We start from the raw sequence: 15,864 nt of genomic DNA, 5'->3' as shown, positions 1-15,864 counted from the left end.
GATTGGCGCATTGGGTAACATTTTTAATAATAAATGAATCTGCCCACTGGCATGGTCGTGTGAATTGATCGAGTGCGCCGTAAGATTGTTATAACGTTGGTTGGGCAAACAAATAGATTGGTGTTTACATTATGACGGGACCGATTCATGGCGAGACTCGCAAATCTCTTGATCCGCCCAGCCTTGTCCAGGGTTTAAAGGAATTTTTGTTTGTCCCGTGTCCATATTTCGATGATGAAGTGGAAATTGGTGAAAATCTGTTTTACAAACACTTGAGTTGATTGATATTGTTATCATCATCATTATTATCATAATAATCACGATCCTGACTGCCGAACTCTGACTAAACAAATCAACTTAAAGGAAATTTTGGCCTTATAACTTTAACTTCTTCTTCCGGTCGAATCATTTTTGTCAAACACAACGTCACAACTCACAATTCTAATCGAAAACACAACGTTTCTATTTGCCATCACACCGTTTTGAGAAGATGGGTCAGATATGTGGTGTTAAGAGGATCGTTTTTATTAGCATTTAATTAAAATCAAAACTTTCCTAAATCTCAACCCAATTTTCATGAATTCCATCTGCTCCAGACAACGTTACCATCATGCAAGTCACGTGATGAGGATGTTTTTTTTTCTTTTCCTTTTCTTTCTTTCTAGCATTTAATTAATAGATAGTTCGAAGATGACGTCACTCAGGTCTTTGTTATTGTTTTTTGCCATCCTCGTTTATGAGTAATACTCACTGAACTGTATTAACCCGACTATAAAAGTTCATGGATACACACAGTTGTGTGTGTTGGTCCATTATACTTCCGGATGGCAATGTTATGAGCTTCTTAGCCAAGCGCATACTATCTATACTAAAACCCGTTCAACTTTTAACCTACATTTCATGAATAACCATTGTATCAATTCGCAATGTCAGAACATCCAGAAATGGGTTTTTCTAATATATACCCGAGTCCGCCTGGTGATATGTCTGGGTTGACGCGCAGGTTTGATTCAGTAGTCTGATGTGACGCCGCCCGGCAACGGCGACCATCTTGGTTCTAAACAAAGAAAATCATTACTTTTTATTCTTCATGGTGACTAGAACTTTTCATATGCCTTGTGATCAGAATGTGTAAAAGTCAAAACATGATCAAATTTATGTGTTTTTTTTTTACCTCTGGATACGCTTTTATGCTCGCCGGGGAAATATTTCATACGGGCGTCCGCCATTGTTCCGATAGTTTAGAGCCAGTGTTACTAAGTTACCATGCGTCATTAGGAAGGAAGTGACGTTACGACTGTTGAAGAGTATTATGGACTTGTTTTAGCATTGTTGTAATGGACAGATTAATCATTGGTCTGAGACGACGTGCACTTATTTGCAGGTCTGATAACCCAATTCCTTTTGGGGGCTCATTGTTGTAATGGAAATATCTAAAAGGCGACGCAAAATATTGTCCATTACAACAACAACAACAACAACAACAACAACAACAACAACACACACACATACATCACACACAATAACAACGACAACGACGACAATAACAACAACAACAACAACACACACACGTACATCACACACAATAACAACAACAACGACGACAATAACAACAACAACAACAACAACAACAACAACAACAACAACAATAACAACAACAAACAAATACACAAACTAAACAGAACCAAAAAAATAATAATAATAAAATAGAAAGAAAGAAAAAAAAAGAACAGAAAGAAAGAAAATCGACAGACCAAACACAATAATGTACTTCATATCGATATAGCTATGAAGATATAATATCGATGTTTTCCTTTACTTTTCGTAATCAAAATAACACTGGAGATTACAGACGACTTCAACGCCATTTTTGGAGGCAAAGTCACGTCTGTGTTAATTCCAGTAGGATATGAGAACACACTGGGCCGTGCTTTACACACAGGATAAGTGTGTTTATGTAGTGGTAAGTGTGTTCCTATGGTCACTCTATCACACACACACACACACACACACACACACACGCACAATCCCTTATCAAAACACGGTTAAACGTATCATGGGGATTAAATATAAATATTGTTATAACTGAATCCTTCATCTTCTGTGACGTATCATACATACAGTCATACAGGTCACGATGGGGTGTACCAAACAACACGTCCGTTGGTTGATCGACTGATGCCGACGCGTACTCATTTGAAGGTCTGATAACCCGAATCAGGGGCGTGGCTATATTGGTTGATTTGGTGCCTGGCACCGCATCCATCTTTTAAAAATGGATTAGAGCATCTAAAAAAAACAAAAAAAAAAATAAAAAAAAATAAAACCCTGAGAAATGGTAAATTCCGCCTCCTATTTATTTGAGTGAGTCTTTTCTTTAACTTTTTTTTCTTTCTTTTGTATTTACAAATATACATGTTTTAAAAGTCATTTCCTTCTGATTCTGGCACCACCCTATAGATAGTATGCACGTGGCTAAAAAGCTCATAATATTGCCATCCGGAAGTATAACGGACCAACACACAAAACTGTTTGTATCCATGAACTTTTATAGTCTGGTTAACACAGTTTAGTGAGAATCACTCACAAACGCGGATGGCAAAATACAATAACAAAGGCTTGAGTGACGTCATCTTCATTCTATCTATACTGTAAGCACGCCACGTCACTGACCAGAATTGTTATGGGCTCAATTTTGTAATGGCAATACTCTCAAACCAAGGTGAGCTTATTTGTAGGTCTATTAACTCAAACTGTTATGCGCTCATTGTGTCTGCCTTTCTCTCCCTCCATACCCCTCCCCTCTCTCTCTCTCATTCTCTCTCCCTCTCCCCTCCCCCTTTCTCTTTCCCTCTCAATCTCTTTCTCTCTCTCTCTCTCAATGTCTTTCTTATCCCCCTCTCTCCTCTCTCTCATTCTCTCTCTCTCCCTCTCTCTCTCTTTCTCTCTCTCTCTCTCTATGTCTTTCTTATCTCCCTCTCTCCTTCTCTCTCTCTAATTCTCTCTCTCTCTCTCACTCTCTAAATGTCTTTCTTATCTCCCTCTCTCTTTCTCTCTCTCATTCTCTCTCTCTCTCTCTCTCTCTCTCTCTCTCTCTCTCTATATATATATATATATATATATATATATATATATATATATATATATATACTCTTATATTGCATGGTTTTTAACAACATCCATATGATTTTTTGACGTGATCTGACAACCATGGGTGGTTTCTGACAACATTGCTAAGTTGTCAAAAACCATGTAGGTTTTTTTCGTCTGAAAACGATTTGCCTTTGGTTGACAGATAAAAATAAGTTAAGTTGTTAAAAACGTTTGACTACAAGTTGAGTAGCGCCCCTTGGGTGCAAAGAAAATCTGAATAAATTTGGGTTTGAATCAGGCAGAGCTATGGCAATCTCTTGACACTGGAGATAGTTTTCTACTGGAATTTGACCTACTTCCGCTTCCGTTCGTTTTGTTTATTTTATTTTTTTTGGGCGGACCGAAGACAGGGTTGCCAGTTTGGCATTTTAAATGCCAGATTCCAAAAATCTGGCATTTTTGAAAACCGTTTGGCATTAGAAAAATCATTTGGCATTTGGCATTTTCATTTGGCATTTTCTTTTCTTGTATATTATACATCAAATGACACCTTTTCTTAATTATTTCTAAACGCGTAAAAACAAATCTCTTCACATCGGAAAACTTTGCTATTAAAACTCACACCCTGAACTAGCCCTGCCTCCCTCAGATATTCACTCAAATTCAGCCCTCGACAAGTATCCTAGTAAGTTTTCTGGGAATCTCCTGCAAAACTCGTGTATATTTGCGTCATGGTCGCCTGTTAACTTTTAACTCTGTTCGTTAGCGTGGTCTGATTTTACAGCATCCAATGATTTCACTCCTTTTTGGAATTCCCAAAAGTCTGCAGATCTTTCATGTTAATGTATTTCTTTTTCATTCTTAAAATCCAACCGTGGTGTAGTGGTTTAGCACTCCACTTAGTAGTCAGTAGGTAAAAAATTACCCCAACAGGAAATTTAGTATAATTCAAAAAAAAAATAAAACAAAAAACAAAAAAAAAAAGAAAAAAAAGAAAAGAAAAGACGCAAGCCACCAGGATATGATAGTAAATTGTCTATCAAAAGTGAGTAGTTTTCTTAGTGGGGGTGGGAGTCAACAGACTTTGGCATTTTTTTTGAGTGTTTTGGCATTTTTTGAGTCTTCCCCTGGCATTTTGTTGAAAAATAATCTGGCAACCCTGACCGAAGATACAACTTAGGCCGACTGTGGTTTGTGCATTCAACATTCAATCTGATGAAGTACAACTTACTGAATTAGGTGAGTATTTTTGTTTCAACTTGTTGTCCTATCTATCTAGATGCATGTTGTTGCTTTTTAAAAATTGTTTCTTGTATTGCCTGGGCCTGATCATGAATAAATGCAACTTTGGCCCACTTTGGGCGACTGTTTAGACGTCTTGTCCTCGTGCCCTAAGGCCTAAGTCTAAGCCTAATAATGTCTGAATGTGTTCACTAAAGTTTAAGCACTAAAGTAAGTTTTTACTCTTTTAGCTTAGTGCTGTAACTGTAATGAAATGAAATCCAATACAGAATATTTCCGAATATAATCTGTGTGATTTGTGTTCATGTTTGAAAATCACAGCAAGGGCAGCAGGCAGTACAGAGACTTTGACTCTACTATTATCTCAGCTTTATATATTATCTAGGAATTCAGAAGGCAACTTAATATAAATAGAGCCCAACTTCGTTCAAGAATAAAGAAGGTCGCTATGACTACTCTATTTCATTACTCTATGACAATGACGTTTGTAGTTGTAGTTCTACTAGTGTTCTACTTCAACTCTAGGCTCAAGGCTCAAGGCAGGCAGTTTGATAGCATGAACTGTTTATATTTTTATTATTATTATGGCAGTGGTAGAGGCTAGGGTGTCCCAAGATTTTAGCTTCCCAGCGTAAAACCGTATATTTTTGTTTATGGAACTGTTTCTATATGTTGAAGAGGCAAGTTTTAAAAATTCTATTTATAATTTAGATCTCGTTTTTTTTTGTTTAGTTGCTGTACCTACTTGGTTGCTTTGTTTAAAAAAGGGCTTTTTAATAAAATTACCCCAGCCCCCCCCCCCCCCCCCCCAAGAACAGAGAAGTAAACAAAATTTTGAAACCAAGAGAGTATTGAAGAACAAAATTTTTATAAATGGAAACTTAAAAAAAACATTAAACAATTAAACAAAGAAAGAAAGATAACTTTTGTGTTGGAGGGTGATAACTTTCACTTTCAATCTCTCTTCTGTCTTTCCTCTCTATTTTTAATTTTTTTTTTTTTTTTTTTTTTTTTTTTTTTTTTTTTGGTGGGTGGAGGGAGATTGGCATGTTATTAAGACTAAAAAAAAAAAAAATTAAACAGTAGATAAAGAACAAAAACAAAACAACTTCACTCCACAACATAAGAAACAGTTCTAGTTATATATATATGAAAAAATATGACTTAACTTTGGAAGACCAAAATCATGGTCTCCCTAACAAAAAGTTTAAAATCATAGTTAGAAAAAAAAAGAAAAGAAAATTAATTTTTGTGCTGGACGGCCAATAACCTACAATCTCTCTTCTGACTTAAAAAAAAAAAAGAGGGGGGGGGGGGGGGGGGGGGGGGGGTTGGGATGATAATAATATTATCACAAAGCCTTAAGAAATAATAAATAAATCAATCAATCAAGAACAGCAGCAAAAACAACCAATAATAATTAAATAGAAGAAAGAAAAACAACAGAACAAAATCTCCCCTCAACATAAAGAGACAGAAGATTTTGGTCTCCCCAGACACTTCCTTATATTATACTATACCCAGTGTGGTATCTAGATATGAAAATAAAAAAGAGGGAGAGAAGCAGGTTTTGTGATCCGCCAATTACATCCATTCTGCAGCTGCCGATAGGCTAACTGAGGTCTGTCAGTGAGGAAAAAGCTATTTGTAAAATTGGGGTGGTTTACTTGCGCAATTAGGAAAGCTTTCTGCACCAGTCATTCTCAGTTTTTATGAAATTTGGCATATAAATAATCGACAATTGTGGCTAATAGAAAATCCATCTGAACATATAAACTAAAGAACTACAGGTTTAAATATACAAATTTTTACTTCACCATAACTCCATAACTTTACATTAATTCTATTCTTAATCATTATTTCAGATATGGCAACATATGGCAGGAGGATGCTGCAGCAGCAGCAGCTTCTTATGGTTCACACTATTATGTTATGACGATCGACCCAATCAGCAAAGTCCGGTCCCCATTCGTGCACCGTCGCGAACCCGCCTGGTAGCATCGTCACAACACACCTTTCGACTAGATGCTCTGCCGTTTCGGGTTCTTGCCCACAGCGTGGACATAAAGGACAGGAAGTTAGACCCCACTGATGTAACGCACCGGCCGTTAGGCAGCTCCTCGACCGAAGCCGATTCGCAGCTACCCAGTGTCTCCTCTTACTGGTATCAAAGCCTGGCAACTTCTCACCAAGCTTAGAGGAGTGTAGGTCCCCGCCCCCACGAGGGATTGAATTCGTCCAAACCGACTTCCATCTCGTATGTGCAGCTCTGTCCGTAGTCAGGGATTCTGCGTACAAGGGTTGCCGGGACTTATTTCGGCTCGAAACGGGGGCACCGTTCATTATGCGCATGAGAGGGGTATCCCCATTCCCTCTCTCTTTGATCTTACTCAGCCAGTTTCCCGTAATGGTCTCCCTCCGGACATCGGGGGGCTGGATCGCTGCCATCACCGGGCCCCATTCTCTAGGGGTTGTTGCTAGCGTTCCCGACACTATGTGCATCGACTTGCGAAGTTTTACATCCACCTTCTCAACGTTTCTGCTTCTACCCCACACTGGAGCGCAATACTCCGCGGTGGAATAGCATAGTGCCAGGGCGGATGTTCTCAGGAGCGCTTGGCTAGCGCCCCAAGTCGATCCCGCCAGCTTCCTCAGAAGACTATTCCGCTTCTCTATCTTCCGGGCAACCCCTTCGAGATGAACCCGATAGGTAAGGCTGCGATCCAGCGTCACCCCTAGGTATTTTGGACGCGGCTCATATGGGAGTGGCTGGTCCCCGACTAGGACATTCAGTTTACGGGTTGTGCCAACCACTGCATAAGTGAAATGCAGTGGCCACGGTTTTTGAAGTGTTCATCTTCAGGTACCACTTGTCAAAGTAGGATTTGAGTCTGGTGACGTCCTCGCTGAGTACGCTCTCGAGACGGGTCCACACTTTACTCTGAGTAACGAGTGCCCAGTCGTCTGCGTATCCCAGCCTCAGGGAGGAAGTGTTCGGCATATCGCCAATGTAAACGTTAAACAACATTGGCGCAAGTACCGACCCCTGAGGGACCCCATTCTTCAATTTCCTAACTTTGCTCGTGACGTCTCCCAGCGCGACGTGGAATTGCCTTTCCCCTAAGATCGAAGAGAACAACTTCAAGGTCTTTTTGCACCTTATGATTTTTGCAAGTTTGAGCATTAACCCATCGCACCAGACCGTATCGTACGCCGCTGATAGGTCTATAAACACAGCACCTGTCTGCTGTTTTCTCTCGAACCCGTGCTCAATATGCTCTGTAAGGGCAATGACCTGCTCCGTGGTGCACCTCCCTTCCCTGAAGCCTGCCTGCTCAGGTGGCAGGGCAGCGTCTAGGACCGGCCCCCATCGGTTTAATAGAACACGCTCCAACAGTTTGTAAAGACAGCTCAGCAGCGATATGGGTCTGTAACTGTCTGCCTCCTTCGCCGGCTTCCCTGGCTTCAGGATGGCAACTATCTTCGCATGCTTCCACACTTGTGGAAGCTTTCCGTTTGCAAGGATGTCAGACATTGCCTCTGCTAGCCAGGCCCGTGCCCTGGGGCCCAGATGCGTCACCATATCGGGATATACACCATCTATCCCAGCTGCTTTGCCGTTCTTCACTTCGCTAATGGCTGCACCCACTTCTCGGGGACTGAACGGGGCCGTCCAGTCCGACTCCTCCGCAGGTAGCGAGTCCAAAATCGTACGGTACGCCTTGCGGACACCGCGCTCAAAAGCCTGATTAGGGACCCGCTTGCTACGGTTCTTAATATTCTTGGCAATTGTGTCTGCCTCGCATTCCGGTGCAGCCTTCGCGAAATTCCGATCTGGGTCCAATTTCTTTATCAAACGCCAAGCGTGGCGGCTGGAGTGTGTAAAGTCGAGACTTTCCACGGTCTCCTGCCACCGTTGCTTCCTTCCCTCTGCCAGAGACTGGAGTAGTCTATCGGCTGCAAGCATCCCTTGACAAGCAAAATCTACAACAAGCGGAAAAAGCATCCCTTGACAAACAAAAATTACATCAAGCGGAATCTCAAACTCAATGTAAGAATAACAGAGTAGTCATAGAGTTATCAGTTATCAGACTTCTTCATTAGCAGCTTTCGTAAAGGAATCAAGAGTGTTCACGTAAAACACAGTTAAATGTTTGCAAAAATAATCAACTGAAGTGGCATACTGTGTTGTGTATGGTCATTCCATAGAGATTGTGACTTGGGTCAAATGTGAAAGTTTAAGATACTTAGTTTAGGTACCTACCAACTACTGTAGTTCATATAAGAGACTGTTTGACACATTAGTTTTGTGTTGTCACATTGAGAATGCGGTGTAACACCACTCGCCATCCCCACCCAGTCACATTATAATTTTACTGATACTTAGCCAACTAACTAGTCATTTCACTGTTCCTGTAATGCATAGAGCGTGAGGCGGGCAGTTGAAACAGTACAAATATTTACCTCTTGAGTTTTGGTGCGGTCCGAGGATTCGATCCACTGACCTACCACTCCCCGAGTTGGACGGTCTTCCAATTGAGTGAAAGTTTAAGCTGTTACTTTTAAAGCTAAGAAGCAAGTATTGATCATAAGATTTTATGCAATATTGATCATTTACTTCTTCTACTTGGGACATAAAAATTAAATATAGTTGACTTTTATGAATGATGTAAGCCAACCCTGTGATGGAACAACACTTGGATTTTGATGTTAATCATTTACTACGTAAAACAATTTTTCAATAGAATTCATTTATAACATTGATACAATATTATTTTATTCATTCCCCCTTAGATAAAGGTGCAGTGAATGACAAAGTAGAAGAATGGCTGGACACTTGCCCATCCATAGCAGAATGTTCAAAGGTATGTTTATTCCAACAAAATACAATGCCTGATTTTGTTTTTATTAAAAAATAAGTAAAATAACGTCAATCACTTAACTTTCTATTATGTTGGGTATGCTTCTTCAACTTATTTTATAGTGTAACAGCTTTAAAAATCCTAATAGATATTGGAATGTAACATCTAATGATCAAATACAACGTCATGACTTATTTTGATATTTTGATTAACATCAATTGAGAAAATGAACTTCTGGGTTTACACGACACAAAATTTGTGCATTTTGCAAATCTTGTGGTATTTTCTTGATTTTAAAATTTGCTTTACTACATCTTCTCTCACTAGGACATTAAACTAGTATCCCCATGCTCAATGTTTAAATTTAAACATCTTTATATTTCTAATATTTTAAAGGTTTCCGGCAGTGTTGGTGTACCACCATCTGAGACCATACCTTGATTTTTCAGCACTTCACTGTGATCATGTGCAAGATGAGGATTATTACCCACCTGGTAAGGAATCATCACCACAATCATGTTTTAATGCTTTCAAGTCATGATTTTATTTTACACAACATATGTTCAAGTCAAATTTTTTTAAAGGACTTACAATATGATGCAGCGGTATAAGTATAAAAGATGCATACTAACAAAAACTTTAATCATAATTGGTAGTATTGATCATGCTGTTATGATCTTTTATGAATTTGATACAATTGATTAAAAAGTACTGCATTCAAAATAAAGAGAAACTTAAATGTGAAGTTGTTTTTTTTTTTCATTTGGTCGAGAGTATTAATGTTAGATCATAATATATTTCAAATTATTAATCTTTGAGTTTACTCAACTTCTACTTCATTTTAAATGTAATCTAATTTTCACCACAAGGCTCACTTTCAAAATTGAATTATCATATTTTAGATGACTCTGATTCTGATGAGGATGGAAGTATGGTAGACTCCAGTTCTGAGGTGATTGATAACCAAGGTGAAACAGAAAATACTTATGGTAAGGTTAATTCCATGTGTTTACCTATTTTTCTGTATTTGAAAGAGATCGATATGAAAGCTGTGTGTTTGATTATTATTCCTATTAAAAGTAAAGGTAGCATTTAGATATATAGTGATTTTCACCAAGGTCTCAAAGCGATTTACAACATATCTTTGTCTTGACATGTCACTGCAAAACAATAATGACACTTCGGGACAATGCCTGCATGGCGATTGGCGCATCTTACAATTTTTCAGGACACCAAAAAACAACACCTGCGACTGGCACTTTAACATGAACTCATGAAATGAACACGGAACTTCTAGCTTAACGTTCATCTCCGATAGGATGAGGAAATGCGTGTGAAATGTATTTCCAAGTACATAAACACCGGTCTAACAATTTTCGTATCGTGTTTGGATGCGCCTCACGCATGTCACCGGCCTGGACCCATTTGTAAGATAGTTATGATGTTGACAGCAGTGTTAGCGAATGAATAGCAGCAGAAAAGTGACGATACAAAGTGTTATATATGTTGACCGTAGTTCTTCTTATTGAAATCAAAGACTACTTAGATATGGCAATCTAATAATATAAGCGGAAGTAAAGGAAGTAGGATGATACACCCAATAACTGACAGATTTCTAGAAGAAGCAGACCCAGGCGAGCTTTTTTTTTTTGTTTTAATTAATTAATGGTAACTAATTATGGTTTCAAAACATTCCGAAATCAATCCGAATTTAGTTTTATTTATCTACCAAATTTCAATTGCTGTACTAATAAAATCTGCAGCTTTCTTAAAATATTAGGGCTATTTTTCAAAAACTAGTAATGATGCATTGCATTTATCATAAATGTGCCATTTTAGATATTAAGCCTATTTATAGTTTTATCACCCAGTCTATCTATTCCTATTATCATTTTTATTTCAGTATCCCAAGCAAAGTCCAGAGGCAAGAAGGATGGCTATTTCTTAGACAAGAGACAGTACTGCTTTTTTTGTCAGAATGGTCAGCTAAACCTGGCAAGGCACAAATCAAAAATACACTTTCAAGAGAAGGAGGTTGCCGCTATGTTGTCTTATAAGGAATTAGGTGAAATGAGAAAATATCAATTGACACTAACGAAACTCAGGTGTGCAGGAAACTTTAAACATAATATTAAAATTTTAATTGCTGGTGGAACCAATATTGTGGTTGTAAAAAGGCCAAGTAAAAAAAGAAGAGCTGATAAATTCTTTCCATGCCCCCACTGTTATGGCTTTTATTACAAGGCAGAAATGTGGAGGCATGCAAAGAAATGTCCTCTTAAGGATGGAATTACTGAAGAAGAAAAGGATAAATCTGTTCTGAAACAGTCAAAATTGTTATTAGATTCTGCATGTCTTCACACTGATGGTTGCTCAGAAATGATGCGTGGGCTAATTGCGGGGATGAGGCCGGACAGTGTTACTACAGTGGCAAGTAATGACATTCTGTTATGTAAGTTAGGAGAAATGTTGCTGAAAAAGTACGGCCCATCTAAGAAGAACGACATTTCTCAGAGAATGAGACAGCTTGTGCGTTTATTAATTGAATGTAGGACTTGGTAAAAGTGCAATTGACATTTGCAGATTTATTGTGCGGAAAACACTTTGATACTTGTCTAGAAGCTGCTTCAAATCTCTGTGGATTGACCATTACGCCTGATGGAAGAAGGATCTTCAAAATACCTTCTTTAGCACTCAGACTTGGACACCTCCTAAAAAAGATTGCCATTGTAAAGAGGGGTTCTTGTCTACGAAAGGATGATATCGAACAAGTAAAAGAAACAGAAACATTTGAAAAGCTGTTAATTGATGAATGGACAGATGCTGTTTCATCCAATGCTTTAAACACGTTGAAACGGCGCAAGGATCAAGCTATTGAGCAATTACCGGAAACAGAGGATTTGCTAAAGCTGAAAGATTTTCAAGCTAATGTCATTAAGCAAGCAATGTCACAGTTAACAGATTCTCCTTTTTACAACACTTGGCGACGTCCAGCACAAAATGTCCTTGCAAGACTTATAATTTTCAACAAGAGAAGAGCTGGTGAAGTGGCGCGGCTTACATTAGCAACATACAAAGATCGCCCAGATTGGAAAGTGACTGGTCACTCAGAAATTGCAGCTTCACTTCAACCCTTAGAGAAAAAAATGTTAGAGTGTACAGACCTTGTAATGGTCCCAGGAAAAAGGAATAGAAAAGTTCCAATACTGATTCCTCAAGATGTATCAGATGCAATGAGAATTTTAATGGACAAAAGAGAACAGGTTGGAATACCGTCACATTTTTCTTCTCAAGATCCAGCAATGGATACTTGGATGGGTGGCAGGCAGTCAATGCTTCTTCTTCAGAAGCCTGTTTAAAAAATCCTCAGCTTGTCACATCAACCAAGTGTAGAAAATATAATGCAACTATTACTCAGCTTCTTGACTTGGCCCCTACTGATGTAGAATGGCTTGCAAATCACATGGGTCATTCTGTCAATATTCATAAAGAATTTTACCGCCAACAAGAAAGCACAATTGAAATCACCAAAGTGGGAAAGCTTTTAGCAGCTGTTGATTCAGGCACTGGTTTAAAAACATCGCCAACACCATTGAATGTAAACATGGAGCAAAGCGAAGTGAGTACCAACGATTCTGAAGAAGAAAAAACAGGCCTACCTCATAAAGAACAAAGAAAAAGGAAAGCTCGCAAGCTCAGCACATCATCAGAAAATGAATCTATAGAAAAATTCATATCAGAAGACAAGGAAGAATCAAAATGTGAAAAACTCAATACCCTATTACAAGATGACGACTGTTTAATCCCTACCTCTGGTAATGGTAATAAAATTAAAAATGACTCCGGCTCAAAGGTATGCTGTCGCTGGACGTCAGAACAAGAACATGCCCTCAGGGATCAATTCAGAGATCACCTTGCACAGAAGATATATCCATCAGGCTCTCAAATCAACATCAGAAAAATGAATTCTCCATTTGCCTCAAAATCAACTGCACAAATTAAGTCAAAGCTGCAGTATATGATGAAAAAAGCCAATTAGACTCTCTCCCCCCCCCCCCCCCCCCCCCCCCCCCCCCACAGTTTTTTTTTTACCGCAAATTTTGGCACTGTCTTTGAATTTCCATGAATTTTGCGATTTATTTGGGGAGAAGGAATTAAAAGTAAGAAAAAAAATGATAAGTTTTTATGGTGCCCTGAATGCCTTTCACAATCTTCACATTATTAAAGAAATTAATGTTGTTCATGTGGCTTCTCTATTAGGTAAAGAGAACTAAGATGTACCAAAATAGCAAAACAGAAATATGCTACAGAATTTTGGGATTAACCGCAAGTTTTGCTATTTAAAAAAAAAAAAATTAAAAACTCCCAAAAAGTTCTATGTTGGTGTATTTTGCTCTTTTTCTTGTCAAATTTTAGTTTCAACTGGGACAGATTAGACAAAAATAATTTTTAAAAGTCTCATCCACCAACATGTTTGTATTATTATATTATCTTAATATTCTTGCTCCTTTTATACTATATTTTGTATTTTAGTTACAAAAGCTTTAAGCAGCTGATGATTCAGGTATCGGCTTAAAATCAGCACCAACAAACGAAATGCAAATTGAAGTGAGCACTTTGCCCTGAAGATATATCCATCAAGCTCTCAAATAAGAAAAAGGAATTCTCTTTTTGCCTCAAAACCAGTTGCAAAGATTAAATCAAAGCTGCAGTATTGCATAATAATGGCCAATTCTGAAATCCATACTTTGTGAAAAATGTCTCGAATTTTGTGGTGGGTCATGTAATTTGGTTTAATTAGTTTGTGAGCTATGTAAATGTACATGTGTATGTTTTTTGTGGTGTTAATTTTAATTGTTAGCCTGGCAGCTTATATCAATATCAACTGTGTCTTTTTTTTTATAACTCAGAGGATTTGGTACAGCTGATCAAATTTGTGTTTGGGTATTTGCAGAGAATTATGCATGTGTTTATAATTGGGACATTAGGTAATAAGGACTTGGTGAAATTCATGTCTTTTGGTCTTTTCATTGGGCAGTTCTTAGTCATGAAAGATGCACGTTTTTATTTAATCTCTATTCACACACATATTATCGACGTTAAAATATTCATATTTTTTTATTTGTTCTAGTTCTTATTCTGGGCATTGTTATCTCACCATTCAGTTACATGGAGGCTTGATTTTACTCAAAGTGATGTATGGGTTGTCTCTTAGCTGCTACTTACTGATATATAAATTGTAATTGGTCGTTTTTCAGTTAAGTATTGTAATCTTAATATCATTGACAAGGATCAGTCTTTGGTTAAATATGAATGTATAGTGTGGGTATGGGTTACGCTCAGGTATTTTATCTACCTGGGTTGGGTTCCTGACCTCCCATAATGGGCAGGGAGGTACTTACTGTCTTCTATCCCCCTATATCTATTTTCCAACTAGCTTTCTGTCTTTGTCTTGGAATGAGATTACTTGGTTTTATCCTGGCCCTGACCGGATACCCTTGGTGAGAGGGAAACAGTCAAATGTATAGTTAATTTTGGGAGATGATATTTTTTTTGTCTTGTAAATCATCTCTCTGTTATGTAATGTATTATGTTTTGTTTAGATCTTATATATGACTTGTAATCATTTGAGTGTATTCCCCTTAGTGGGGACCTGTGCTTGTGACTGGATAAGACTTTTAGGTGATCTCAAACTAAGTACTTTGATAGTGTGCTCTTGGAATCTGCATCTGTTCCCTATTTGAATCAATTCCCCGTTGTCTTATCTTTTCTTGGGTGCTTTAATTGTAACTTTTGAACCTTTTACTATCCCATTTTCTTCCTTTTTATTGGCGCTGGAATGACCGTAATGTGTTGCAAGCGCCGTAAAACCCTTAAAAACAAAAATAAAAACATTTTATCTTCGGTCGTCTCTGGGGCATTCTTCCTATTTTAAATTTCTGGAAGTTGATAAGCCTTAATTATGTTTGGTGGTGTTTTATATGCTTTTGTTTTTGGTTTAATTTCATTTTTGCTAAAGCGATATATTATTTTGTTTTGTTTTTATTTTTATTACTTCAATATTTAAAAGAAAATAAAATTATTTGTGAACATTACACAATGCTCTGCTTACTTCCTTATACTAAATGGTCATTCTAGTCAATCGAAACTTTGGCTGAAAATCAATAGCAGCTATCTCCATTTACCCTTGTAATTAAGCTTGGTTATCAAAACTTCTCTCTCCAGAAGTTTCGAGGCTTATCAAACATGAAAGAGAAATGGTATATTAATGTATAGAATCTTCTGTAATTTAATGTAAAAGTGAGTTTCAACCAGTACTGAGTCCACCAATTAACATAATGAAAAGCATGGAGATAGAGCCTTTTTGATTCTCTGCCAATGAATAGTTCTTCAAGTTAAGGGATGTGCATTCGAGCACTATAAGCTTAGAGGAAAAGAGAGCTCCTTAAAATCTGTGTGGCCCATAAAGCTGGATCTTAACTCACTCAACCTTAGCCTTAGAGATTGTTGTTACTTTTCAAATTTGATTTTAAAAATGTATTAAAAATGAGCATGTACTTAGATAAATTTATTCAACTATCATTAACATGCAAAAACGAAAAACATTAGATTTGATAATACACCTATAATTTGTCTCATAAATATGTATTAAATAGGCATGGGGTAA

At 37.8% G+C, this 15,864-nt stretch overlaps 1 protein-coding gene and 1 long non-coding RNA gene across 2 annotated transcripts; both read left to right on the top strand.

Annotated features, from left to right (window-relative positions):
• The first annotated feature begins 4,244 nt into the window (after window positions 1-4,244).
• LOC144969946 (uncharacterized) lies at window positions 4,245-8,221 on the top strand. The gene is made up of 2 exons (XR_013644890.1): window positions 4,245-4,332; window positions 6,201-8,221. It is a non-coding gene; the product is annotated as an uncharacterized LOC144969946 (long non-coding RNA).
• Window positions 8,222-8,753: 532 nt separating this feature from the next.
• Window positions 8,754-15,286, top strand: LOC144971674 (uncharacterized). The gene is given in 6 exon segments (XM_078912748.1): window positions 8,754-8,764; window positions 9,594-9,691; window positions 10,067-10,186; window positions 11,101-11,627; window positions 11,750-12,466; window positions 12,469-15,286. Coding segments are annotated over 6 exon segments (2,241 nt in total). The 3' UTR covers window positions 13,237-15,286.
• The last annotated feature ends 578 nt before the right edge of the window (window positions 15,287-15,864 follow it).

Source organism: Berghia stephanieae, chromosome 4, assembly GCF_034508935.2.
Source record: "Berghia stephanieae isolate SIO BIC M18660-M18661 chromosome 4, UCSD_Bste_1.3, whole genome shotgun sequence".
NCBI classification, from domain to species: Eukaryota; Metazoa; Mollusca; class Gastropoda; order Nudibranchia; family Aeolidiidae; genus Berghia; species Berghia stephanieae.
This window is presented reverse-complemented; position numbering and strand designations above follow the sequence as displayed.